The sequence below is a fragment of the Pleurodeles waltl genome, chromosome 4_2 (genome assembly GCF_031143425.1).
Source record: "Pleurodeles waltl isolate 20211129_DDA chromosome 4_2, aPleWal1.hap1.20221129, whole genome shotgun sequence".
Lineage (NCBI taxonomy): Eukaryota > Metazoa > Chordata > Amphibia > Caudata > Salamandridae > Pleurodeles > Pleurodeles waltl.
The window spans coordinates 134,477,038-134,503,413 of record NC_090443.1 but is presented as its reverse complement, the minus strand read 5'-3'; the positions used below and the strand labels follow the sequence as shown (position 1 = coordinate 134,503,413).

The 26,376-nt window shown below is 46.8% G+C and overlaps 1 protein-coding gene across 2 annotated transcripts in view; it reads right to left on the bottom strand.

Moving 5' to 3' along the window:
• ESPL1 (extra spindle pole bodies like 1, separase) overlaps nt 1-26,376 on the bottom strand; it is a 434,914-nt gene that overhangs the window by 275,215 nt on the left and 133,323 nt on the right. For both annotated transcript variants that reach the window (XM_069230952.1, XM_069230951.1), the window contains exons 13-16: nt 15,059-15,178; nt 13,446-13,617; nt 10,483-10,608; nt 10,241-10,397 (exon numbers count right to left, since the gene is read on the bottom strand). In XM_069230952.1, coding sequence (XP_069087053.1) covers nt 10,241-10,397; nt 10,483-10,608; nt 13,446-13,617; nt 15,059-15,178 — 575 coding nt within the window. The remainder of the gene's footprint in view (nt 1-10,240; nt 10,398-10,482; nt 10,609-13,445; nt 13,618-15,058; nt 15,179-26,376) is intronic.

The window sequence follows — 26,376 nt, the reverse complement described above, 5'->3', positions numbered from 1 at the left end:
GTGTGTGGTTGTGGTATACTGAGGAAGTCACTTTTTGATGGAGTGGCGACACTGAGGCTTGAAATTTGCCTCGGGCTCTGAAGTGTTGACCTCTATAAGAGCCTCTAAATGCTCCTCTTTGGTATTGCTGTTGACCTTGTTTAGGTTGTGAGGTGGAAGTGTCTGCAGATTGGGGCTTGAAACTACCTCTAAATTGTTGTTTACGAAAGGAGCCTCTATAATGTGTAGTGTATAGAGCTCCCATAGCTTTTGAAGTGTCAGTCTTTCCTGAGCTTTTCAATAGTTGTGTCAACCTCAGGCCCAAACAGGTGTTATCAAATGGCATATTGAGCACTACTTGTTGGATTTCTGGTTTGAAACCAGAAGATCTTAACCATGCAGGCCTATGTATGGTTATGCTAGTGTTTATGCTTCTAGCTGCTGTATCAAGACCAGATCATTTTTGGTTGTTGCTATTTGCCTGATCTTCTTCAACAATTTGTTGAGCTCTTTCTGATGTTATTTGGCAGGTGTTGTAAGAATTCCTGCATTTCGTGCCAGTGTGCCCTGTCATATCTTGACAGTATGGCTCATGAATTGGCAATGTGCCATTGGTTAGCTGCCTTTGTAGCTACTCTCTTACCAGCAGCATCAAACTTTCTGCGTCAGGGGAAGGGGTATCCCCTGAAGACTGGCTATTGGCCCTTTTCCTAGCAGCACTGACGACAACAGAGTCTGGTGGTACCTGTTGCGTGATATAAGCTGGGTCTGTTGGTGCAGGCTTGTAGTTTTTGTGTATTCGTAGTGTTAAAATTCTAGCCTTAACAGCTTCTTTAAAAATGCTGTCTGCGTGTCTGCGCATGCCAGGCAACATTGGCAAGCACTGGTATGGTAAGTGAGTGGAGGTACTGGCATTGAGGACCTCAACCAAGCATGTCACCTAATGGGAATGCTGGTATTGATTCCTCCAGCTGCATCTAGAGCAGACCTAATTTGATTGTGATGCCTGAACTTCATCTACAATTTGCTGCGCCTTTTTTTTTTTGTTGTTCTTTGGGGACATATTGCAAGAATTCTTGTATCTCATCCCAATGTGCTGTGTCGTATGTTGCTAACAGGGCCTGGGCATTCGCAATACATCATTGATTGTCTGCTTGTGTTGCTACCCTTTTCCCTGGGGGGGGATTTGGGGGGGGGGGGGGGGGGGAAGAGCTGTTAATCCCCAGAGGACTGACTATTGGCACACTTCCTGGCTGCACTGACCACAATAGTCTGGCTGTAACTGCTGCGAAATGTAAATTGGGTCTGTTGGTGCAGGCTTATATTTTTTGTCAGTTCTTGGTGTTAGAACTCTGGCTTTAACTGGCTCTTTGAAAATATTGTCTGCATGTTTAAGCATACCAGGACGTATTGGTAGACACGGGTATTGCTTATGAATTGAGGATAGGGTATTTAATAGGAAGTCCTCCTCTAAAGGTTCTGCATGCATTTGCACTCCATGGTATACAGCTGCTCTGGAGATAACTTGGTTGTATGCTGTACTAGCCTCAGGTGGAGATGGTCTGTTGGGATACATATCTGGATTGTTAGATGGGATTGGATCTGAATCGGAGATATCCCATGGATCTATGGTGTAGCTAGAAGGATAAGTTACTTACCTGTAAATCCTAGTTCTCTTCCAGGGGTATCCTCATCAAAGTCATAAACATTGAATATTCCCGCCCTCGTGCATGGATCCCGGAGCATATATAAAAAACACACATGTATAAGTATGAAATATACACAAAAAATATAAAAAAATTTAGTAGACAATTTTCATACCAGATTCATGTATACATGTGCACAAACAGCAATGCAGACTATATTGATAAACAGGCTAAAATGCTTTATTTCTATGGAGTTTTTTTTTTTTTTTAAACACTCCCTTTTATAATTATAAGAAAACTTTCCAAAGCCCCATAGCTGGGCCCAGGAAAAGAAGCAGTAGCAACACAAGTGAAAAAAAGAGAAAAAACTACATTGAAAACAATGGAGCATTATTAGCCAATAGGCTGCATGCAGGTTAATACAGCAGAACCACAAAATTTGGCACTGTGCCTTTAAGACCCTGAGCACCTCCAGTATCCCACCATGCCTCAGGGGTGAAGGAGAGGTGACAGTTGGTTCATAGTTAGGTCAGTACTTTTTTACAGTGACAACGCATCCAACAGATTAGAGAGATGGTCTGTCCTGCACTTCTAGGAGACTTGCGTGGGGAAGGAGGGAGGGTTGTTTATGACTTTGATGAGGATACCCCTGGAGGAGAACTAGGATTTACAGGTAAGTAACTTATCCTTCTCTTCCAGGGGATCCTCATCAATAGTCATAAACATTGAATAGATTAGCAAGCCCATCACTTATCTCTGCGGGCTGTCTAATAGAAGTGCAGGAAAAAGACACTATGCAAACAAATTTCTCAGAGAAGCTTGCCCAACCTGAGCGTCTGCTCTGGCATCTGAGTCCAAACAGTAATGCCTAGTAAATGTATGTACAGATTTCCATGTAGCAGCCTTACAGATTTCAGAGATTGGAACATTATTAAGGAGGGAAGCGGTAGCCGCTTTTCCTCTTGTTGAATGAGCCTTAGGCCTAGCTAATAACTGTTTGTTAGCCAATTGATATGCAGTAACAATACATGAAACTATCCATCTAGATATGGTTCGTTTTGAAGCTGCATTGCCTGTTCTCATATGACCGTAATTTACAAACAGGTGGTGAGATCGTCTAATCAATTTGGTCTTATCCAGGTAACATTTTAGCACTCTTTTCAAATCCAGGGAGTGCAAAGCGTTCTCCGCCGGAGAATCCGGATTGGGGAAAAAAGTTGGTAGTGAAATAGTCTGATTAATTTGAAAATCCGACACCACCTTCGGTAAGAATGATGGATGAGTTCTTAGAACAACTCTATTTTCATGGAAAACCGTGTACGGTTCCTTGGAGGACAAAGCCTGAATCTCACTGACCCTCCTCGCCGAAGTAATGGCTACAAGAAAAGCTGTCTTCCACGTAAGGTGTTGTAAAGAAGCTTTGTGGATAGGCTTGAAAGGAGGGCCCATGAGTCTAAATAATACTATGTTCAGTTCCCATGGAGGCAAGGGTTTTCGAATGGGTGGAAAACCTTCTTCAAACCTTCTAAGAAATCCTTGACTACTGGCATTGTAAAGAAGGATTCCTGAGAAGGTGACTTACGATAGGGTGTAATGGCAGATAAATGTACCTTAATAGATGACACTTGCAGACCTGATTTTGCTAGATGGAGCAGGTTAGACAATATGACCTCCTCCTGAGCCAGAATAGGATTCTGACCCTGCTGACGACACCATATGTAGAATCTCTTCCACTTGAACGTGTAAGAGTGCCACATGGAAGGCCTTCTGGACTCCTTTAAGATGTTCATGCATTCCTGCAAGAGCCCTAGATGCCCGTACTGCAGGAATTCAGGGGCCATGCCGTCAAGCTCAGAGGGGGAAGGTTGGGGTGAAGTATCTTGCCTCCTAGCCTGCAAAGGAGATCCGGTCTGCACGGCAGTCTCTTGTGCGGTTGTTCTGACAGGTTGAGGAGATCCGTGTACCAGAACTGACGAGGCCATTGCGGGGCTATGAGAATCATTCTGGTGTTGGATCTGTAGAGCTTGTTTATCACCGCTGGTATCAGGGGAATCGGTGGAAAAGCGTAGAGAAATATCCCTGACCAGTTGATCAACAGGGCATTCCCTCGAAACCCGGACGGTAGAATCTGGACGCGAAGTCTGGGCATTTTTTGTTTACCTCGTCTGCAAACCGGTCCAACTGAGGCTGACCCCATTGAACGAAGATGTCTTAGACGACCTTGTCGTGAAGAACCCAATCGTGGGTGTCCGAGGGTTCTGCTTAGGAAGTCCGCCTCCACGTTTTGATGCCCCGGAAGGTGAATTGCTGTGAGCTAATGCCAAATGGCCTTAGACTCCCGAGACAGTGGCCGGGATCTCGTCCCTCCTTGCTTGTTCAGATAATACATTGTTGTCATATTGTCTGTCTGCACCAGGAGAGACTTTCCCCGAATCGATCGAGCAAACGATTTGAGAGCCAGATGGACCGCTCTGAGCTCCAGCAGGTTGTTATGGTACGACTTCTCTTTGCTGGACCACAAGCCCTGATGAGATCCCCAGCCCTGAAGCGATGCATTCATTACCAGAGTGTCGGATGGGATTGGGTAATGAAACGGAACTCCTACTGATAGGTGATGCACATCCACCAATGTAATGATTGCCGCGCTCCTCCCGGAAGAAGCATTCTGTCCTCCCAGTGGCCTGTGTGTTGATTCCAGTTTTCCTCTAGAGCCTCTTGAAGCGGCCTCATATGCAATCTTGCGTTCTGGACAATGAAAATGCAAGAGGCCATGGAGCCCAACAGAGATATCACCTGATGGACCGTAGGCGCAGGGGAACCCAGAAGGTCTCGACACTTCCTCCTTATTGATAAGTGTCGTTCCTCAGAGGATACACTCTTTCGAGCTCTGTATTCAGTATCGCTCCCAGGTAATGGAGGGTTTGTGTTAGGATGAGGGTGGACTTTTGGAAGTTGACTTGCAGACCTAGACATCGGAAAACACTGAGCACAATGTCTAGATGCTTTTCCGCTTGTTCCGGAGAGGAGGCTTTCAGTAGCCAGTCGTCTAGATATGGATAAATGAAGATTTTCTGCTTCCTTAAATGCGCCGCTACCGTTGCTACACACTTGGAGAATGCGTGAGGGGCAGATTTTAGGGCGAAAGGAAGCACCTTTAACTGATAGTGTTGGGTGGCTATCACAAATCGTAGGAATTTCTGATGCTTGGGAATGATCGGGACATGAAAATACGCATCCTGCAGATCTATGGAGCACATTCAGTCTCATCGATGCAGTTGAGGGAAAATCTGGTGAAGAGCCAGCATCTTGAACTTTTGCTTACTTATGTATTTGTTCAGCAGCCTCAAGTCTAGAATGGGTCTGAAGACTCCTTCCCGACCCTTCTTTGCTACTAGAAAATAGCAGGAGTACACCCCCCCTTTCCTCTTTGTGCGGCTGGCACCTTTTCTGTTGCTTTTTTCTGTAACAGAGCGCAAACCTCTTTGCGTAATAAGCCCATGTGAGCAGGTCTCGATTTGGTTGGTGGTAAATGAGGTGGAGGTTGTCGGAAAAGAAGAGTATCCACTCTCTACAATGTTCAGCACCCATTTGTCTTTTGTTATGCCATGCCACTCGTGAGTGAACGCTGTGATACTTCCCCCAACTGGAGTGGTGTACGGTATTAAGGGAAGCAAATCCTCATTGTTTTGCGGGGGCTTTGGGGGTAGACTGCTGAGGACTGCTTGATCTTCAGTCTCTTGTGGCCTTGCGAGACTGGAAGAGGGGGCGCCCTTGTTTCTGTTGTGGTCTCTGGGACCAATGAGGGGTTTGAACCCCCTGTTGGAACTGGTGCCTGTCGTAAGGCCTGTATCTTCGCCTGAAGTCTTTCCTTCTCTCGAGGCCCACTGCCCTCATGGTGGGGACCTCCGCCATCATACGTGCCATCTCATCATCCGTGTGGGTTCCAAATAGCGAGTTTCCATTAAACAGAAGATTCATGATATGCTGCTGCGCTTCCTGCTTTAATCCTGTGAGCCTCAGCCAGGAAGATCTTCTTGCACGAACCCCATGCACGTAACCATGTGCTGCCAAGTCTGCACCGTATGCTGCTGCACTGATGATCTGATTGGACACCAGACTTCCTTCCTGAAAGTCCTGCCTGTCCTCTCTAGGCAGCTTTTCTGCAAATCTGCTCAGCGAGTCCCAGAGTGACCGATCATATCTGCCTAGGAGTGCTGAGGCGCTGGAGACCTTAATCATCGACACCGCCGTGCCACACATCTTCCTCCCCAGAGAGTCCAGGTGTCTACTCTCCTTGTCCGGTGGAACCGTAGAGGATGGTGCCACGGAATGAGTCTTGCGGGCTGTGGCCAACATGACGGAGTCTGGTGTTGGATCAGCCCTGAGAAACAAAGGATCTTGATCAGGGGCCTTGTATTTTTTTTTTAAGATCCTAGCGGGAGCTGAACGGGGTTTGCTGGCATTAAAAAAAGTCTCCATGGTTGGCTGGAGAAGACCAGGCACGAGCGGTAACAACTTCTTTGAAACCGCCCTGTGTTGCAGGGTTTCAAAGATTACTGACAAGGAGGTTGAAGGTTCCGGGACATCAATATTAAGCTTATGTGCTCCCCTGAGCAACACCTCGTTGAAAGTTGTGATGTCGTCCACCGGGGAAACACTAGCTGGTGGAGAATCCATCAGAGTCAGGGAGTGACTTCTTATGGACGACCTTGACGATGTGGACCAAGGAGACCTTCAGTGATGGCGCGATCTTGACCTTGATCTTCTCTGGGAGCATGACCTGCTCCTAGATCTTGTTGTAGTGTGCCGAGACCTAGTGGCAGACTGGCGAGATGTAGAACGAGCCCGTTCTGTACGCGCTGTTGGCGATGGTGTCCTCGGAAGAGAAGCTGATGGTGAATACAACCGCGAGTATTAAGAGTCTGGAGAAGCAGGCGTTTTGTTAAGACTCTCCAACCACCTTGGCAATAGGTTTATGGGCGAGATGTGCCCTGAAGTTGCGCCCCTTGACCGCCTAGACGATCCACTGCTTATGGAGACCACTGGACTTGGAGTGACGTTCTTGTCAGTCGGTGGATGCTGACGCTTTTCCCCTTGAGAGATAGGCAGCACCTGTTTCGGTGTCGAAAGGTGTACCGACGTCGAAGGAAGTACCATGGACTGTTCAGGTCTTGCCGGCGAGCGCCTCGACGGTGACCGGTGGTCCCTCGAATGTGCTCGGCTTGAAGTCGTATGCTTCGCCGTCGAGTGATGGACCTCTGGCGGCGGAAGCCTCTGCTCTCTCCGTTGAGGCGATCTCGACGTTGTCTTCCGTGCCGTCGAGGGATGTCATGCCTTCAACGGCGTGCTGGCTCGACGTTGATCGGTGGGTTGCCGTCGACGGAGATGTGTCCTTATGATGGCTATGCGCCTTCGACGTCCTATCCATCGACGTCGGTCGAGTCGCCGTTGACGGCGATCTGCGATGATGCGACGGTGGCAGCGATGACGTCAACAGGGAACTGACTGGTACCTTCTTACCAGCCGACGTCGATCTAGCCCGTCTCTCCTGAGAATGGCTTGTTGACTGCCTGGGAAGCGAAGAGGACGATGTTTTCTGCCTCTCATGAAGACCATGAAGCCTGATTTTCTCTCTGTCCTTCAGAGTCCTCTTGGACATGTTCTTACAGTGCCTGCATGTGTCAGGGCAGTGGCTCTGAGGCAAACACACACTACAGAGAGTGTGTGGATCAGACTGGGCCGCCTTCTTCCCACAGGAAGGGCACTTCACAAAAAGAGAAGGCATTTTCCGGTCAGGAACAAATCCCCTCACTCAGACAAAGGTGAAAAACGTCGAGTGAAGGTAGAAAAAACACTGTTTTTGAATATTTTTCTGTGAAAAACTCAGGAAAAATTGAGAGCTCAATGCTCCAGGATCCTCTCAGAAGAAGCCGGAAAAAAGAACTGACCTAACTGTGAACCAACTGTCCCCTCTCCTTCACCCCTGAGGCATGGTGGGATACTGGAGGTGCTCAGGGTCTTAAAGGCACGGTGCCAAATTTTGTGTTTCTGCTGTATTACCTGCATGCAGCCTATTGGCTAATAATGCTCCATTGTTTTCAATGTAGTTTTTTCTCTTTTTTCACGTGTTGCTACTGCTTCTTTTCCTGGGCCCAGCTATGGGGCTTTGGAAAGTTTTCTTCTTATTATTATAAAAGGGAGTGTTTAAAAAAAAAAAAAAAAAAAAAAAATACTCCATAGAAATAAAGCATTTGAGCCTGTATCAATATAGTCTGCATTGCTGTTTGTGCACATGTACACATGAATCTGGTATGAAAATTGTCTACTAAAAAATGTTATATTTTTCGTGTATATTTCATACTTGTACATGTGTGTTTTTTATATATGCTCCGGGATCCCCGCACGAGGGCGGGAATATTCAATGTTTATGACTATTGATGAGGATCCCCTGGAAGAGAATGACCCCTTTTTTCGTCTTGTGAGGAAGTGTGAGTGTGTGGGTGAAGGTGGTGTTGGAGTAAGAGATTCTAGTGAAAAGGAAAGTTGCGATGAATGTGGTGCAGAAAGTTCAACAGGTTTTGGCTTTTCTTTTCGCTTGTAGATTTTTGCAGGTGGTGGGGCAGTATCCAGAGTTTCCCAGAATGCTAACTTCCTTTTAGTATGTGGAGGCGGAGAAGTAATAATTTTTCCAGTATCTTTCTGGATTTGAATTCTCCTTCTGGAATCATAACTGCGGTTTGTGCCCGCTCTTTGCCAAGGACGTCGGTGGTGGGGTCTGAGTTTCAACACCATCTCCAATATTCTTGCCCTTCGATCACACAGCGTTTTCTTTGATCGAAAAGACCGGCACACGCCTCACAGCTTTCTTCTCGATGTTCTAGAGAAAGGCAGAGATTACACACCAAGTACTGATCGGTGTATGGAAACTTAGCATGGCACAGAGGACAGAATCGGAATGGAGTCCGATCCATGAGCCTATGACGCAGTAGGCCCGAATAGCCCCGAGGAGGGTGCGTGTACCCAAAAGGGCATTTATTTGATCCCAACAGTACTATTGGATCAAGTGTAGAAGGAAACTGTGTTCGAAACAATACTGACGGTATGAGAAGGTAGAAAGTTCCGAAAATTTCCAAACTGAAAATCCCGGAGTGAGAGGGAACACGTCCGAACCCGACGCGGAAAGAAAACAAAAAAAGGGTTGATACCCATGCGCACTATCACCGAGAGGAGGAGTCACTCGATCCCGTGACTCGAGAAAAAGGCTTTTTCGAAGAAAAACAACTCGTAACACTCGAGCCCAACACTAGATGGCGATATATGCACAGCATGTGTATCTGCAGCCACACATGCCATCGAACATATATATACACATATCCAGAGAGATATATATATATATATATATCAGGATAAATACAATCAGTCAAGTACGTTTTTCAATAAAAATACTTTCAGGTTTAAAACGTCAGGTTTCAGAAACGCAATGTTATCCTGTGGAGGAAAAACAAATACTGCATACCTGTATAGTATACAGCGACCTACGGGACCAATCTTCTAGACTTAAGTATGGGGCGAGGTCCAAGGCAGCACCAACAGGTCACTTTGGGCGGCACTGGGGTGGCCAGGTGCAGAGGTGCCTTTCAGCATTGGGTGCCCAATGATAGTCAATGGAAATCGGTCCGGTTGAAAAGAGGCTGCTGGTTTGGACAGGAAGTTCAGTCGACGAGAACCAATAGGTGGGTTCAAGTCTTGAGATGCTCAGGGACGTGGGGACACCTTGGGTCCGCTTCACCATGGGCCAGGAGTGACTGATGTAAAGGTGTTCTGAGGTGTTGGGTTTTCTCCACTGGGATCAGTCTCGTTTGAGGGGGGCCTGCAAACAGAGGATGCAAGCGGCATCTGGGAGTCCACAGTGGGTAGTCTAAGGAGGGCTTAGTCTCTAGGGGGCGTGATTGGCAGTACGGTTTTTGGTGTCTTGAAAGGGTGGTACCTAAAATATTGGAATCCTTCTTATGAGGACTGGTCTGCTCTATGAAATGGGTGCTTAAGTCTCACATGGTGTGAGGAAATACCTCTTTTTTGCATGATCACCCTCAAACAAGTGGACGGATGCTGCTGGTTTTGGACTGCCCAAAGCCATTCCTCTAACCCTTAGGAAGTGTATGCGCAATTGAATTACACCCAATTAGTACAAGTTAACTTACTTCAAAGTCCCTCGTATATGGTAAGTTAAATGTCACTCGTGGACTGGAGCTCTTGTGCCCCACGAGTGGTACAGAGTAAAGCATGACTTTGAGGCTGCTACTGAAGAATGTCAGAGCAGTTTTTAAACTGCTAAATCAACTTTGCTTTTGTGTGTGTTTGACAGTGTGCTATAGTGAATAGGAGGTTACTATGTGTAGGTCTTCACAATCTGCATCCAGGAAATGTAAGCCAGCAATCCACCCTTTCATCCATATGTTGCACAACCAGTCCTACCCAGTACTAAGCACAGCTATCCCCCAACTGTCTACTCTACTAGCCACCTAGGGGTTGTTTACCTAAACTATTCCCCCCACCACACACTAAGTATAGTACTCCCTTCTGACTCAACAGCAGTACTTCCTAAGTATACTCACTGGCGTACAGCTTGTAGCTTTATAGACACCTTCAAGGCTTCCAGACAAAAAGCCTTTGCTTCAGACACACTCCCAACACAGCTCAAGAGTGCCACAAGAGCATGTGAGCAGCTCAGCAAGTCTCCCAACACCTGCCACTTCTGGAGCAGATTATCACCTACAAATGAGCAAAATGTGTATGAATTGGGTTGGTAAATTCAGAGAAAGGAAGAGGAAACTGGTTACCAATGTTCAGCTATTACCATGGTCTACAAACTGATATTCTGCATTAACTTTAGGAGTGAAAACCGCATTTCCCAGAAGGAGAAGGATGATACTCCTCAACAGCTTATGTGCATCAGTCAAAGCAGTTTCTGGAGTTCGCCATCCTGTAAGGAAAAAGAAAAGAAAGCCTCCAATCTCATTACAAAAGCCGTGCCAATATTCTTCAGTTTGCCTAGCAGTGCTATAGTCATACATTTGTAGCCATGTTAAAGAGACAAATGTGTTGCTACCTGATATTCTACTCATGCGTTTGTCTATGTAACTCACACACCAGTATAGAAGTGAGACCGATCCAGATGATTGCTCAATATTTGCGCACACAAGCTTTCTTGAAAAATCTGCAGGCAATATTATTTACTAGTTAGTCATGAAATAATGAATTAACCTGTAAGAGATGCAAATAACTAGGATTGCAGCAACTAAGCCATTTTATTACAAGACATCTATACCAACTAGTCTAGAACAGTGCTTCTCAAACTTTTTAGAGCAGGTAAAATGTTAGAATGACAAACTTTTTCAACCCACCTTGTTTAATGGACATACAATGGGTGATTATTTTTTTAATGCAACTAAAGCATTGTGTGGTAGCCTGTCAATCACAGACAGCACATGCCTCTCTGAAATGGTCACACACTTTGTACAGATACAGTTTTACTAATAAAACTATACAGCACACATCACGTGAGGAATTCGGGTTTCAGAAAATATCTATCATTTCTGCCTCACCAAGTAAAGTGTCTTGATTTGTTTTGATCCTATTAAAATCTTTATTTCTACCACACTTCAGAATAACAAAAAATGTGTTGACTTGAAACTGAGGGGAGTTTGTAAATGCCAATCCACATGTTAAACATAATCAGTAACTTTTCAGAAGATATAAGTTAATATTTAACCTCAGTCTTTCAAGCACAGCAAATCTGGTAAAATAAATATTTAAATTAAAGGCATCTTTATTTATTGCCTATAATTCTGTGCCCACAGTTTGGGAAACACTGGTCTAGAATGTTGCACTTAGTCAATCTTTAGGCAGGTCCTAGAAATTATCTCGGAGCTTAGTTACTAAAATAAGGGGTTTAATCAGCTCATTTGTTTCTTCTTCCTGAGCCAACTCTGGATTCCTACTTCGCCATTAGGGGTAACTGTACTGGAAGACTTCTGTTTCTGCCTCAAAATAGGGCATTTTCAAATTCCATACCGCTGACTCATTTTCCAGCTCTATTTTAAATTCGCAGTAGTATTGTGGCATAAGATAACTCTGCACACATTATCAATGGCCTTCTAGACCTTTATTTAAAGTCAAACAAATGATGCATCCTTGATAAAATGCCAACTTACTATCATACACTTCCCAAAAAGCAAATCTCAAAAAAGGTGGGTATCAAACAGAAGAAAATGAATTTCTTATGAATCTGAAGTACATGTATAGTACACAACAACTTTTAAATTTAAAGTACAGTCAGCTGCAATTTTACCAGCAGGTTATCACTAACGTGCATGACATTCCAAGCTTTCATGGCGAATCTCATTGTACAGCTATGTGGCAAAAAATTCTGATTTTGGTTCATATTTGACGAAGCCCCTGGTTTCAAGGTACCAATGTATTAAGTTCATTAATCCACTACCTAACCAATGGGGTAAATGTTCATGTGAGCAAATCTACTCCCTTATTCAGCAGTCGCATTCTGCCCTGCTGTAAATAATACCACATGGCCCCTCACACTCAAAATCCAATAAAAGAAACATGGTGCATGGCTTATGTGCCCACAAAGAGGTGTGACCTGGTTAATATGCAGTCTCCTCCTCAGTGGCCACTCAAAAACAGCTTTAGGGGTGGCTTTCCTCCTATGGAGCTTGGCACCAGTTTAACTTTGGGGGCTCAGGCTGGGGCTTTCCAAATATCACCCAACAATTGCTTGTGACAAAACAAGCCCACCTCAACTGATCTCAATGCCCGGCAAAGAGAACATCTTCAAACTCCCAGGCCACTGACTGCCCTGAGATAAGTTTTCACACCTCTTTCACACAATGTAGACAAAGTACAGGCTAGGCAGCTGCTGGAAAGCTCATGCAAATTAGAAACCAGCAGCTTCAGACAAGTAAGAGGTAATATTCTATTAGGTTTTTTCATGAATTTTCAAAGTCTTATTTGACCATTTAATAGGCGAATCTGCAAAAAATGTGATTGTCTTTTATAGCCATTTCCTGTCAATAAGTGCCTTAGTGCACAAGTTGCATTTAGCTTTCTATCCTATAGGTGTATTTCTATAAAATAGGTCTTCTAGTTAAATGTGTCAATCAGGTTTGTAGGTCAAATTTGACAACTTTTAGGGGTCAGAGAAAATACACTGGACAGCAGTGCTCAAGTGTTACAGTTCAAGATTACTAGCAGGTAAAGAAAAATTAATAACTGGGTGTGACTGCTCAAAATGGGATCACTTTGCAACCACGAGAAATCACTTTGCCATCTATCATTGAGAAAGTCCATTGAGACAGTAACCCTAAAATAAAGCTGGAAAGTACTTTGCTTTAAGGCCACTATTATCCTAGAGTCTGGGTAGAAATGGCTTCTCATGCAGAATCCTACTGTTACTAGTTCACAGATAAGTGTTTGCAAAACCCACTATTGCAATGTTACAAATTTCTAAATCCGCTCTATCCGATTCGTGTGGGGTAAAATCTAGAACAGTGGTTCCCAACCTGTGGTCTGGGGACCTCTGGGGGTCCACGAAGACTCCTCAGGTGGTCCGCAACTGCTTAGAAAATTAAATAATATTAACAGATTAGGTCCCCAGCTTTCAGTAATGACTCAATCGGGGGGTCCCCGGATTCCAATAATAATTCAGTGGGGATTCTCGGGTTCCAGTAATGATAAAGTGGGGGTCCACAGAAGTCAAAAGGTTGGGAACCACTGATCTAGAAGGTTGGGCAGGATTAGACATACCTTGTTCCCACAGTTGCTGACGAAGTTCTGACGAAAGGCTGGATGAGGGAAGCTGGAGGTAGGAAGCTAGCAATTGAAGGATGTGAGCTCGAAGCAAATACCAGGCCTTGGAGGATTTGTGCAGAGATGGGTGCTTGAGAATCCCCAAGAGCAAAGTAACACCTTCCTTTACCTGTATAACACATTAAGGCATAAGCAAACAGGGTATAAACAGTCCATCAAGAGCAACATTCACCTCACACAAGACTGGCAATTGAGTATTGAAGCACACTGGTAACACGAACCTAACTTATCTCAACTGCTCTTCTATAAAGATGAGTGATTTTACTTGTGAAATTAAGTGCTTCTTCTTCGGGGTGGCATTGTGGGACAGCACAGTCTCTGCTTTCAAGCTACTCCTCTATCTAACACAGATGAAACCTTTGGCTGTAGCCCTATCCAAATCCTGTCCTACAACCTCAGTTAAAAAGCGAACATTTAAGATTATCTATATCTTGGTAGCCTCACAAATTGTGTGCTTTAATTCTTATATCACAACATAGTAATGCCCATTATGGAATAGAACACCTGCATTTCGGAGAGAATCTTGTTACGAAGACTGTTCTTTAGAAAGCTTAGCAAACTTTTGGGACCCTACTACTAGCTGTCAAAGTATCATCCACATTTAGGTATTTACAAAAGACTAAACTTTAAAAGCCAATTGTGCACAGTCAAATAGTCCATTGTATACTAGCATCCTATTAGGACATAAAGCCACCAATTTCCCCATTCATTATAGTCTTAGGAAAGTTCCCATTTTGGATCAAAGTCTAAAATCTGCATTTTCTCACATTCCTGGGCGGATGGAGGTTTAGTTATAGAAAGTAATGATAAACAGACATTCAAAGACTGTTGTACAAACAGTCACACTTTCATAATACCTTAACCATCTAAAAAAAGGAATATTCTGGGTCCTCTTTCAAAGATAATTTATGTTGTAGATGGCTATATCAACTTCTCTTAGGGAAAAATAAACGAGTAAACAAAATAAAAAAAGTATGTTATTTGGTACAAAACCAAAAAGGAAAAAAATAGATGTCACTGACGCGCACAAATGAAATCAAACTACAGACAACTTTGAATCAGGTGAAAAGCAGACTTTGCCCTTGTGTGGCCATTGTTAAAAATGTCTTCTCAGAGGAATGTCAGTTAAAACCTTTGATCCCTTGCTTGCAATATCTACTACATGGCCATTACTGCATGACAGCCCCACAATATACCAATTATTTGATAGGAAAATGTTTGAGTGCCCCATTTTAGCTTTTTAGTCAAATGGATAGGCAGGTCCCTGACAACTATATTTTCCCAGCATCTGTTTCAAGTCCCTGCCTCTCCAGACCACAATTGTAAACATTACTTTGCGGTGCCTAAAATCTGTATTGCGGTCAATGCCACACCACAGAACTTGAATTGCATGTAGAAGACCAAACGTAACCAGGAAAAGGACACAATTTTGTGAATTGCAGCAGATTGTTAATTCACAAAACGCCATCCATTTAAACCTGCTCAAGAATTATCTTGTCCCAAGCATCTGTTCAGAGCAACAGCTCTCCCTCAAAAAAGAAAAAAATTACCTTGCCCACTGCACAGCACAGCTGGCATCGGAGGCCCTCGCATGTCAACTTCATAAGTAGATAAATATCACTGGAGCAATCGGAGCGTGATAAGCAAGCCTCTGCTTCCTCTATATAGATCTACAGAGAAAAAGAAACTCAAGATTTGGAAAGCAACATCAAGTGCAGCAAAGAGTTTAACACTGGCTGCTGAAGAAGGAAATTACTGCAATATCAAAAGACTGCTCACTCAAGGTGACGAGCTCCACCATATCAATCAATAGTTTGTTCCTGCTAGGAAAGAAGGGCGAAATGTAGTATCACAGCAAAAAAATAAAAAGGCTTAAAAACAGGACCACAAACATCTCGGGCCGTGAAAACCTGAGAGCAAGATGGATGTGCCAAAAGGACACGTTACTTACCTTTGGCAATGCCATATCTGATAGACAATACCTAGATGCAGATTCCTTACCTAAGAATTTCCCCCAGGTGTCGATCTGGATCCAGAGATTTTTTCCTCGAGCAGTACCCTTGCGTGCAGTTAGGTGTGCGGATCTGCTCAGTGTCCATTGTCGGCACCGGATATGATGTCGTGGGTATCATATAGGTGCCACCCCTGTGTGATATCATCAATTTCTTTTAAAGACTTTCCATGCCAGAAGCGCAGACCCATTAAGAACGCTGACCACTGGGGCGTCAAACCTAAGGCACTGAAAGGGGAGTCCCTGTGCCTAGAAATCAGGTCGGTAAGAAATCTGCAACTAGATATCGTCTCTTCCAGATTATGGCGGTACCAAAGGTAAGAAACTTGTCCATCTGGTAGAGACTACTAGTTGCAGATTCCTGACCTTAGAATAGATACACAAGCTATACCATCGCCGGAGGTAGGTCTGCGAACCAAGATCATACTAGGGAGACCTGCAGGACTGAACGGCAAAGTACCCATCCCTTCAGACACGATAGTCCAGTCAGTAGTGTTTGGTGAATGTGAAAGGATACCCAAGTTGCCGCCTGACAGATGTCAAGAACTGGAACTCCACATGCTAACGCAGTGGTCGCAGCTGCTTCTGTGAGAATGAGCATGCAAACTTTCAGGAAGTTACTTCTTAGCCAGTGCGTAGCACATTTTAATACAGAGAACAACTCATCTGGAAATGGTTCTCTTCTGCACTGCCAGAGCTTTCTTGGCATCCACATAACCAATAGAGTAGATCATCCAGCCAGAACCCTTTGGTACAATCAAGGTAGAATGTCAGTGCTCTTTTTGGGTACAGGCGGTGGAGTCTCCTCTTCCTTAGAAGGATGCGGGAGTGTAAAAAGTAGGCAAGTTGATGAACTGACCTACATGAATGGGCGTGATCATTTTGGGCAAAAAAGGAAGCCCTAGTGTGAAGCACCACTTTGTCAGGATAGATGGAAAGGTAGGGTAGCTTAGATGACAATGTCTGCAGCTCACTCACCCTGCGGGCAAATGTAATGGCCACAAGGAAGGTTGTTTTGAATGTTAGAAGCCTGAGAGGACAATTGTGAAGTCCACTCTACGCTGAGGGCACCAGTGGGACAGAGGGCGAGGGGAACACCACAGCGGAGATTGGAGGGAACAGTTCGGACCCAGATACCGCCTCCTATGGAAGCTCCCTGGTGGTGGCCACCCCAGCTACAGCCGCCACCCCCACAACCTCCCCCCCTTCCCTCACCCTCCCAGCAGCCCCTCAGCAAGCTGCCTGTGCCTGGTCACCCTGGAGGGTGGGCATCTCCTTCGCCCCAGGCACCTCAGGCCCTGCCCCAGTTAGCTCTGCTGCCCCGAGTGAGGAGGCTATTGACCTCCTGCGATCCATCTCTGTAGGGCAGTCAACCACTGTGAATGCCATCCAGGGTCTGGCAGCCCAAATGCAACAGACCAATGCATTCCTGGAGGGCATTCACACTGGCTTGGCGGCCCAACAGAGATCAATCCAGGCTCTGGCCTCCTCTCTGATGGTAGCCATCGTCCCTGTTTCAACCCTCCCCCCTTCCAACTTACACTTCCCAATCCCATTCCCCTCAACCCCCAACCTATCCCAAGCACACAGGCAGACAAGCATGCACACAAGAAAACACACAAGAGTGGCACTGGCAAACACAAGCACCACACATCAGCCTACAGGCACTCACACAAACACCATCCAGATGCAGACATACCAACATCCACTGCCTTCCCCTCCTCCTCCTCCTCCTCCTCCTCCACCACCACCCTCCCAGTTGCATCTACACACACAAGCATGCACCACACCATCATCCACTGCCAGCATCACCAGCACAACTATCAGAACACACACCTCACTGGCAGACACCACCACAGCAGCCATGCACACGTTCCCTGTGTCCTCTCCCACTGTGTCTGTCCCCCCACCCTCCCCATCCAGCCCATTCACCTGAACTCAAACTCAGCAGACACCTCCCACAACCACTCCCTCTTCTTCTACTCCCAAACCTTCTCCCTCTCCCCACTCCACTCCACTCCACCAATGACCTCTTCCTTACCCTCCCCCCCCCAACCCTCCACTGTCCTTCACGTCTGCCTAGGGTGGCAAAAATCCAGTAGTCTCCACACCTCCACACCTACTTGTGGTGGGAAAGAATCCAAGGCACCAGGCAGCCTCAGGGAAAGGGTGCCTGCCCCATGTGCTGCCCTGAAAGGCAAGGAGCCACCCCCAGCTGCTGCCAGGAAGGGCAAGGAGCCACCCCCCCCAGCTGCTGCCAGGAAGGGCAAGGAGCCAACCCCCCCCCCCCCCCCAGCTGCTGCCAGGAAGGGCAAGGAGCCGCCACCCCCCCCCCAGCTGCTGCCAGGAAGGGCAAGGAGCCGCCACCCCCCCCCCAGCTGCTGCCAGGAAGGGCAAGGAGCCGCCACCCCCCCCAGCTGCTGCCAGGAAGGGCAAGGAGCCGCCACCCCCCCAGCTGCTGCCAGGAAGGGCAAGGAGCCGCCACCCCCCAGCTGCTGCCAGGAAGGGCAAGGAGGAGCCACCCCCCCAGCTGCTGCCAAGAAGGGCAAGGAGCCACCCCCCCAGCTGCTGCCAAGAAGGGCAAGGAGCCACCCCCCCAGCTGCTGCCAAGAAGGGCAAGGAGCCACTCCCCCAGCTGCTGCCAAGAAGGGCAAGGAGCCACCCCCCCAGCTGCTGCCAAGAAGGGCAAGGAGCCACCCCCCCAGCTGCTGCCAAGAAGGGCAAGGAGCCACCCCCCCAGCTGCTGCCAAGAAGGGCAAGGAGCCACCCCCCCAGCTGCTGCCAAGAAGGGCAAGGAGCCACCCCCCAGCTGCTGCCAAGAAGGGCAAGGAGCCAACCCCCAGCTGCTGCCAAGAAGGGCAAGGAGCCACCCCCCAACTGCTGCCAGGACAGACAAGGGGCCTGCACCAGCAGGCAGGAAGGACAAGGGGCCTGGTGCAGGGAAACAGTCTGAGCCCCCACCACCAACCATGGTAGTGCAGCCGTCCAGGGCTGCAGGGGATGGGACGGAGCCTCCCCCCACCACCAGCACCACCACCACCAAAGGGCAGCCATCCAAGGCTGCAGGGGATGGGCTGGAGCCTCCCACCACCACACCAGAGGGCAGCCATCCAAAGCTACAGGGGATGGGCTGGAGCCTCCCCCCCCCCTCCCAGCACCAGCAGCAGCACCAACACCAACACCACTGAACAGCCGTCACCGCCGGCGGACGGTGTGTAGTCCTGCCTCCATGGGCTGTTGTGCAGCCTGCCCCCTGCAAATCCTGTGGGAATGACACCCAGCTGAGAGACTGTGACCTTGCACTCCCCAGGATCTGAAGCACAGGGCACGATGCCACCTCCAGAACCAGTGGGCATGGCACCCACTCACCCCTTCCTCCCCAGGATCTGAAGCACAGGGCACAATGCCCCCTCCAGAGCCAGTGGGCAAGTTAACCACTTGAGAGACTGTGGCCTTGCACTCCCCAGGACCAAGCACAGGGCATGTTACCCCCTCCAGGACCAGTGGTGTTGTTGCATCTGCCGGCTGAGGTGCCTCCTCGTCCCCCTGAGGTTCCTGCCTATTTTCCAACTGATGCCCCTGCCGTGCTCTCTCCGTGTTGCTGCAAGAGAGAAGTGGGGCCTTGGACGTTGTCATGTGGCCCACGCACATTGAGTACTGGGCAGTGTCCCTTGAACTGTACATATGTATATATTTCTATTGTATTTATATCATTACACTCACTTTCATCAATTCCTTTTGTCCTTGCATTGTTCCCGAGGGGTATGGGGTAAAATGGTTTTATTACTGCATCTAATAGTGTGTATGGTGGTAGGGATGTTGCATGTGTTTCACTCTTATTCCTCCCACCTCCCCTATGTGCTAGGCAGCTGTACTCCGTGGTCGTCTTTGCAGTCATTGATGTTCGTGGTGGAGCAGGACGTAGAAAATCATTTGCAGTTCAGGCTCCCTGGCAGCCTGGTTGTTCCCTGTGTCTCCAAAGATGAGTCCTTTCCTTTCTGTGCAGTGTTTTCGCCAGGCTTTTAAAGTCGCTGGTACTGCCCCAGAAAGGGTGGCTGATTGGGTTGTCTTAATACGATGGGCAGAACATTGGCTTCCGCCTGGCTGTAGGCGGCTACTGCCGTGGTGGCTGTTTCCACCCTAGCGGTCGGTGTGGTAAAGTGGCTGTCTACGGGAGTTGTCACCACCATGGTGATAATTTGTCGGTAATTACCACCAGCCTGTTGGCGGTATTACTGCCACTTTATCACTGACTGCCATGGTTGTAATGAGGGCCTATGTTTTTAGGAGCCATATCACAAGGTTGAGTGACTTTGGATCTGGATGTCTGATCTGTCCCTGATTTTGAGTTAGAAGGTCCGGCCCGCTCGGGAGCTTCTCGTGGAATACTGAGAAATCCAGAAGTGTGGTGAACCATAGCTGCCACACCCAAGTGGGAGCTACAAAGACCAAGCTGAAAGATGTTTGTCTGATCCTCCGAACCAGAAATAGAATGAGAGGAAGAGGTGGCAATGCATAAGCAAATATCCCTGACCAGTTCACCCATAGAGTTTTGCCTTTGGCTAGAGGGTGTGGTTACCTGAAGGCAAAGGTTGGGCATTTTATGTTTTCTGGTCTAGGGAAGAGATCCAAGGGGTTCCCCACTTTATGAAGTATTTTTGAAAGACTTGTGGGTGGAGTTCCCACTTGTGTACTTGCTGCATCCTGCCAAGCAGGTCTGCAATGTTGTTGTCCGTTCCTGGGAGATACTCTGCCACCAGGTAAATGTGGTAGTGGCGAGCCCACTTCCTTATTGTCTGAGAAAGTTGTGACAATATGGACGACCGTGTCCTCTCCTGCCTTGTTTCTGTAGGCAATACATGGCTATCATGTTAACCCTGCGAGAGGTGATGAAGAAATGCTTTCAGGGCTAGAAATACTGACTGAAGCTCGAGGTAACTGATATGTCGGGATTGGCATATTAGATCCTAAATGCCCTGTACTGTGAGGTCTTGAAGGTGAACCCCCAAACCAGTCAGTGATGCACCTATGGTCTGAATGACGTGAGGCACAGGGTCCAGAAAAGGCCGCCCTTTCAACAGGTTGGTGGTGTTTCACCATTGCAGAAAGCAGTGAGTATGGCATTCTAACAACACTAGATCTTCCAGGTGACCCTGTGACTGAGACCACTTACGAGAAACACACTGTTGTAGGGGACGCATGTGGCAATGCAGGAGGTCATCATCCCTAGCAGGCACATAATAGTTCTGACTATGTATGTGTGATTCTCCTAAAACTGGTGGAGAAGAGACTGAAAACTAAACCCGAACTAGATTGGGGTATGCTAGTCCCAACTCTGCATTGAGAATAGCGCCTAGATAAGGCTGTATCAGAAGGGGTTGGAGGTGAGATTTGGCAAAATTGATTGTGAAGCCCAGCATGTGAAGTAGATATAGTGTGAGCTGAGTGTGATATTGGCATTGTGGTAATGTGCTGGCTTTGATGAGCCAGTCATCCAGGTAAAGAAACACAAGTACGCTCTGTCGTCTGAGGTGAGCGGCAACTACTGCTTAACACTTTGTGAAGACTCTGGCAGCAGAACTGGTAATGTTTGCCTGCAACCACAGATCTTAGGTATTTTCGGTGTGCAGAGTGGATGGGAATGTGGAAGAAGTCATCCTTTAGTTCTGCTGCCATCAATGTCACCTTGATTTAGAAGTGGAATAATGTCTTGAAAAGTAACCATATGAAAGTGTTCTGAGAGGATGCACTGGTTTAATGGTCTGAGGTCCAGAATAGGCCTGAGAGCAGTTTTTGCAGGAATTAGGAACTATAGGGCGCATGCCCCAATCCCTGGTGTTGTAAGGCAATAGGTTTGATGGCCCCTCAGACAAAGGGATTGAACCTCTTGCTTGAGAAGGGTGAGGAGCTCATGGGATACCCTGTGAGAGTAAGGGGGAATGTTTGGAGGAGTGGTAATGAGCTCCATACTATAACCATCTTGGATAATGGGTAAGACCCATTGGTACGTGATGTTGACCCAATCTGGATGAAAATTTTGAAGCCATGAGGTAGTCGATGCTTTGCAGTGGAGGTAGAGCTTCAGGAGGGAGGGCTCTTACCTCTGCCCTTCTTGTTGCTGCCGCTGTAGGACCCCCTATAGAAACCCCTAGGACAGGAGGGTGGAGACTGACTGGTTCTGGGAAGTAGACATTTGGGAGGCTGTGGATTTGTAATCCCCCTTTGTGTGGGGGACTGTAGTGCACCTAGGGATTTAGTTGTGTGTTTATTTTTTCAGCTTCTCAAGGGTAGATTCCACTTGAGGACAGAAAAGATGCTCCTTATCAAAGGGCACGCAAAGCACTGCTTGCTAGACCTCTGGTTTGAGATCAGTGCATCAAAGCCATGAGTGCCTTCGTATCAAGACACTTGTACTATATGCCTGGTGCAGCTGTAACTGCGGCATCTAGGGCACAGTGCATGGAATTATTAGTTATGGTTTGTGGCTTCTCTCCAACAATTTGCTGGTCACTTTTGTGGTGCTCCTCTGGGAGAAACTGGAGGACTTCTCCATTTCATCCCAGTGATTCCAATCATACCTAGTTAGAAAGGCCTGTGAATTGTCGATACGCAAATGGTTAGCTGCTTCTGCAGCCACTTTATTGCCTGCAGCATCTGTCTTCTTACTCTCCTTGTCAGGAGTCCCCCTTTATGGACTGGTTATTCACATATTTTTGTACAGTGGTGGCAACTACTGAATCCAGAGGGACCTGTGACAATGTATAGTGGATCTGAGGAAGAAAATCAGTTACTTACCTGTAACTGTAGTTCTCCAGTATTGGAATCTTTCATAGCTTCACATGCTTGAATCAGAGTAAAGAGCAGTACTTTTGCACATTGGAACATTGTAGCCATGTATGTCACAAAACGCATATATATATATATATATATATATATATATATATATATATATACACATATACATATACACACATACACATACGTATATATGTGTGTATATATGTATATATACACATACATATATAGACACATACATATATACACACACACATATATATATATATATATATATATATATATATATATATATAGCAATACTTTAAACAAAATATAGTCTGTTAATCCCATCCTTACTTCTCTCCCTTTTCTCTTCTTTTTAAACATGAAAAGCATTAGATCCGTATTCAAAAGTAACAAGACAATGTGCATACCTGATCTAGGATGGAGGGATGAAAGAGATGGCTCACCTTCGCCTGAAGAGGTTCCTGAGGACTGCCTGACCCACTGCTACCTCTCCTTGAGATAGTGCTTCCAAGCAGTAATGTTGTGTAAATGTATGGCAGCTTTTCCATTTTCTATGTCGCTGCTCTGCAAATGTCTTGCAGAGGAACCCCCGCAAACAGTGCTGCTGTGGAAGAAACTGCCCCTGTGGAGTGAGCACGGACCAATGAATGCAGTGGTTTGCCCACTGTTTGATGGCAGAAACGAATGGCTGAGGATATCCATCTGGCTATACTCTGCTTGGAGAGTGGTTGACCTCGTCTGGGTGCACTGTAAGCTACGAATAATTGATAGGAGCGGCGAAAGGACTTGGTCCCATCCAGGTAGAATTTAACACATCTCTTAATGGCTAAGGAATGTAACGCTCTTTCTGCAGGAGTAGATGTATGTGGAAAAAAGGTTTTAAAAACTAAGGGCTCGTTCATATGGAAATCCGAAGGGACCTTCAGTATGAAATGCGGGTTCGTGCGAAGTAGTAATTTGTCTTGTTTGATCTGCAAGAACGGCTCCTGTATGGAGAGAGCCTGTATCTCACTGACCCGTCTGGCTAATGTGAGAGCCACCAGTAAAGCAACCTTCCAAGAAAGTATTTCAGAGAAGCACAATGGATCGGTTCGAATAGATGCTTCATTAACTGGTCTAGAAAAATATTCAGGTTCCATGAGGGAGGAGGAGGTCTGAATGGAGGAAAAACCCTATAAAGTCCTTTCAAAAACCGTTTGATTAATCTAGATGAATAAGGCGAAGGTGAAGTCTGAACATCTGTATGCTGCTATTGCCGCCAGATGCACCTTTATGGATGAGGGTGCCAGGCCTGATTGAGCTAAATACAATAGGTAAGGCAATAATTGTTCCAGTGGTGAGGACAGTGGATCAATTTGCTGCTGGTGGCACCAGAAACAAAATCTTCTCCATCTGCAAGAATAAGCCTTACTAGTGCCATCTGCTCTAGCTCTGGACAAAATTACCCTACATTGCTGCGGGATATTCAGGTGTGCGAACTCCCTGTGTTCAGGAGCCGTGCTGACAATCACATCGACTGAGGATCCGGGTTCGATATTTGCCCTTTGTTCATTGTTAGTAAGTGCAGAGACGGTTTCATCGGAATGTGAGGGTTCACTGATAAAAGAAGAAGCTCTGCAAACCAGTGTTGACGAGGCCAGTACGGAGCTATCAATATCCAGGTGCATGGCTCTGCTTTCATCTTCGTGAGGACACTTGGGATCAGTGGAACTGGAGGAAAGGCTTAAGCAAAGATGCCTGACCAAGCTATGGAAAGCGCATTCCCCCAAAATCCCTTTTAGAGATGCCAGCTTGCGAAGTACTGGCATTTGGCGTTCCATTTGCTGGCGAACAGGTCGATTCTGGGCGTTCCCCACTGGGAAAAGATGTAATCCACTGTGGACTGGTCCATCTCCAATTTGTGGCAGCTCGATCTTTGTCTGCTGAGTGAGTCCGCTATCTTGTTCTCTATCCCCTGCAGATGCACCGCTGTGAGTCTGATGCCTTGCTGCGAGGCCCAATTCCAAATTTTTTGGGCTTCCCTGGAGAGGGTGAGAGACCTCGTGCCTCCTTGTTTGTTCAGGTAATGCATCATAGTGGTGTTGTCTGTTCTTATTACTACGTCTGACCCAGCTATCTTCAGAAGAAAAGCCTGCAAAGCGAGAAACTTCTGAGCTCTAGCAGGTTGATGTGCATCACCCTCAAATCTAGTGGCCACTTGCCACTCACTTGAAGATCTTGCAAAACGGCTTCCTAGCCCTCCAGAGAGGAGTCTGTAGTGATAGTCTTACAGAGCTGGACGATGTAGAAAGGAAAGGCCGGCAGACAGATGATGCTTTTGAGACCACCATGTCAGAGCTTTGACTATTGCTGGGGTTATGCATTTCCGATCTTCGAAGCTTCCCGAAATCTGGAGCCATTGAAGATTGAGCTGCTCCTGTAGTGGTCGCATTTTTAGTCTGCAGACGGGAACCAGAGGTATGCATGATGACATCATGCCCAACAAGGATTTGAAAAGGCGAACTGAAACAGAGTTTCTTCCCTGTATTGACTTTGCTAGTCAGTAACTTCTGTTTCTCTACTGTGGGACACGCCATGGTGGATTGAGTGTCCAGGTTCACCCCTAAAAAGGTGATACTGCGTGATGGTAGAGGTTTAGACTTGTCCCAGGTGAGGCCTAAACTGTTGAGTAGGAAACGCACCTTCTTGTTGATCTGCGCACTCCTGTGTAGGTGTTTGCTTTTATCAGCCAATCGTCGCGATATGGGAATATCTGGTGTTGCCTCCTCCTGAGGAAAGCTGCGGTTGGCGCTAGACATTTGGTAAATATCCTGGGAGCTGACTTTAGGCCAAAAGGGAGGACACGAAATTGAAAATGGCTTCCGGCTACCATGAATCTCAGGTACTGTCTGTGGGTAGGGTGGATGGGAATGTGGAAATATGAGTCTTAGGTCTAGTGTAGACATGAAATCTCCCTGAAGAACCTGGAATAAAAACCCCTTCCTCGCTGTGACAGAGGTACTTTTTCTATAGCTCCTTTGAGGAGCATCTTGCTGATCTCCCTCCTGAGCTGTTCTGGATACCTTGGAGTCCTGCGAGGAGGACTGGAGGGAGGTAGTTGCATAAACTCCAGAGTGCAGCCCGGTTTCACTAATTGGAGGACCCACTTGTCTGGTGTGATGACTTGCCATTGCTTGAGAAACAGGGATATCTTTCTGCCTAGAACCAGAGGAGGAGGGTTGGATGTAGCCGGCGCCTTGGATGTATCAGGCTCTACGAGCTGAGTCCTTAGGCGGGCGAGTTGAGCATCCCCTAGTGCCAGATCTACCAGAAGCTGCTTGTGGTGGTTGTCTTTGTGGGTAGTATTCACGAAACTGCTGAGAGGAGGAAGGATAGGTTGAGTATCTATATTGCTGATAGCCTCCTCTATATGAAGGCAGTCCACGTCCTCTAGCTCGAAAAGAAGGCTTCCGAAACTGGAGAGTCCCCAACGATTTTGCTGTATCCGTGTCAGATTTGATAGATTGTAAGGCCTCATCAATATGTTAACCAAATAATGCTTGGCCATCGAAAGGTAGGTCTAAAATCTTATTCCGTACCTCAGGCCGGAATGATGTTGCCTTTAGCCAGCCTTGTCTCCTAAGTACAGCCGTACCTGCGAGCTGGCAAAATGCAGTCGTGGCTATGTCCATTGCACAGTCTATGAGCTCAGCTGAAGTGCGCTGACCTTCCTGCAACATCTTCCTTCCCTCTCATCTTCCATCCTCTGGCAACTGGTCAATATCCGGGGTGATGTCTGTCCAGAGCGGTCTATCATACCTGGCTAATACCGCTATGAGTTAGCCGCTATTATCACTAGGCTAGCCATTGAAGAGAACCTCTTTCCAGTATTGTCTAGCCGCCTGCATTCTTTGTCTGGAGGTGCAGAAATCGGAGCTGATGGATTCTTGGACTTCCTCTGTGCCGCCTGGGCCACCACCGAGTCCGGATGAGGATGACCAATTAGGCATGCTGGGGCATCGTCTGGTGCCTTGTATTTTTTATCTAGTCGTGGCAGTACTGCTGTGACAGTAG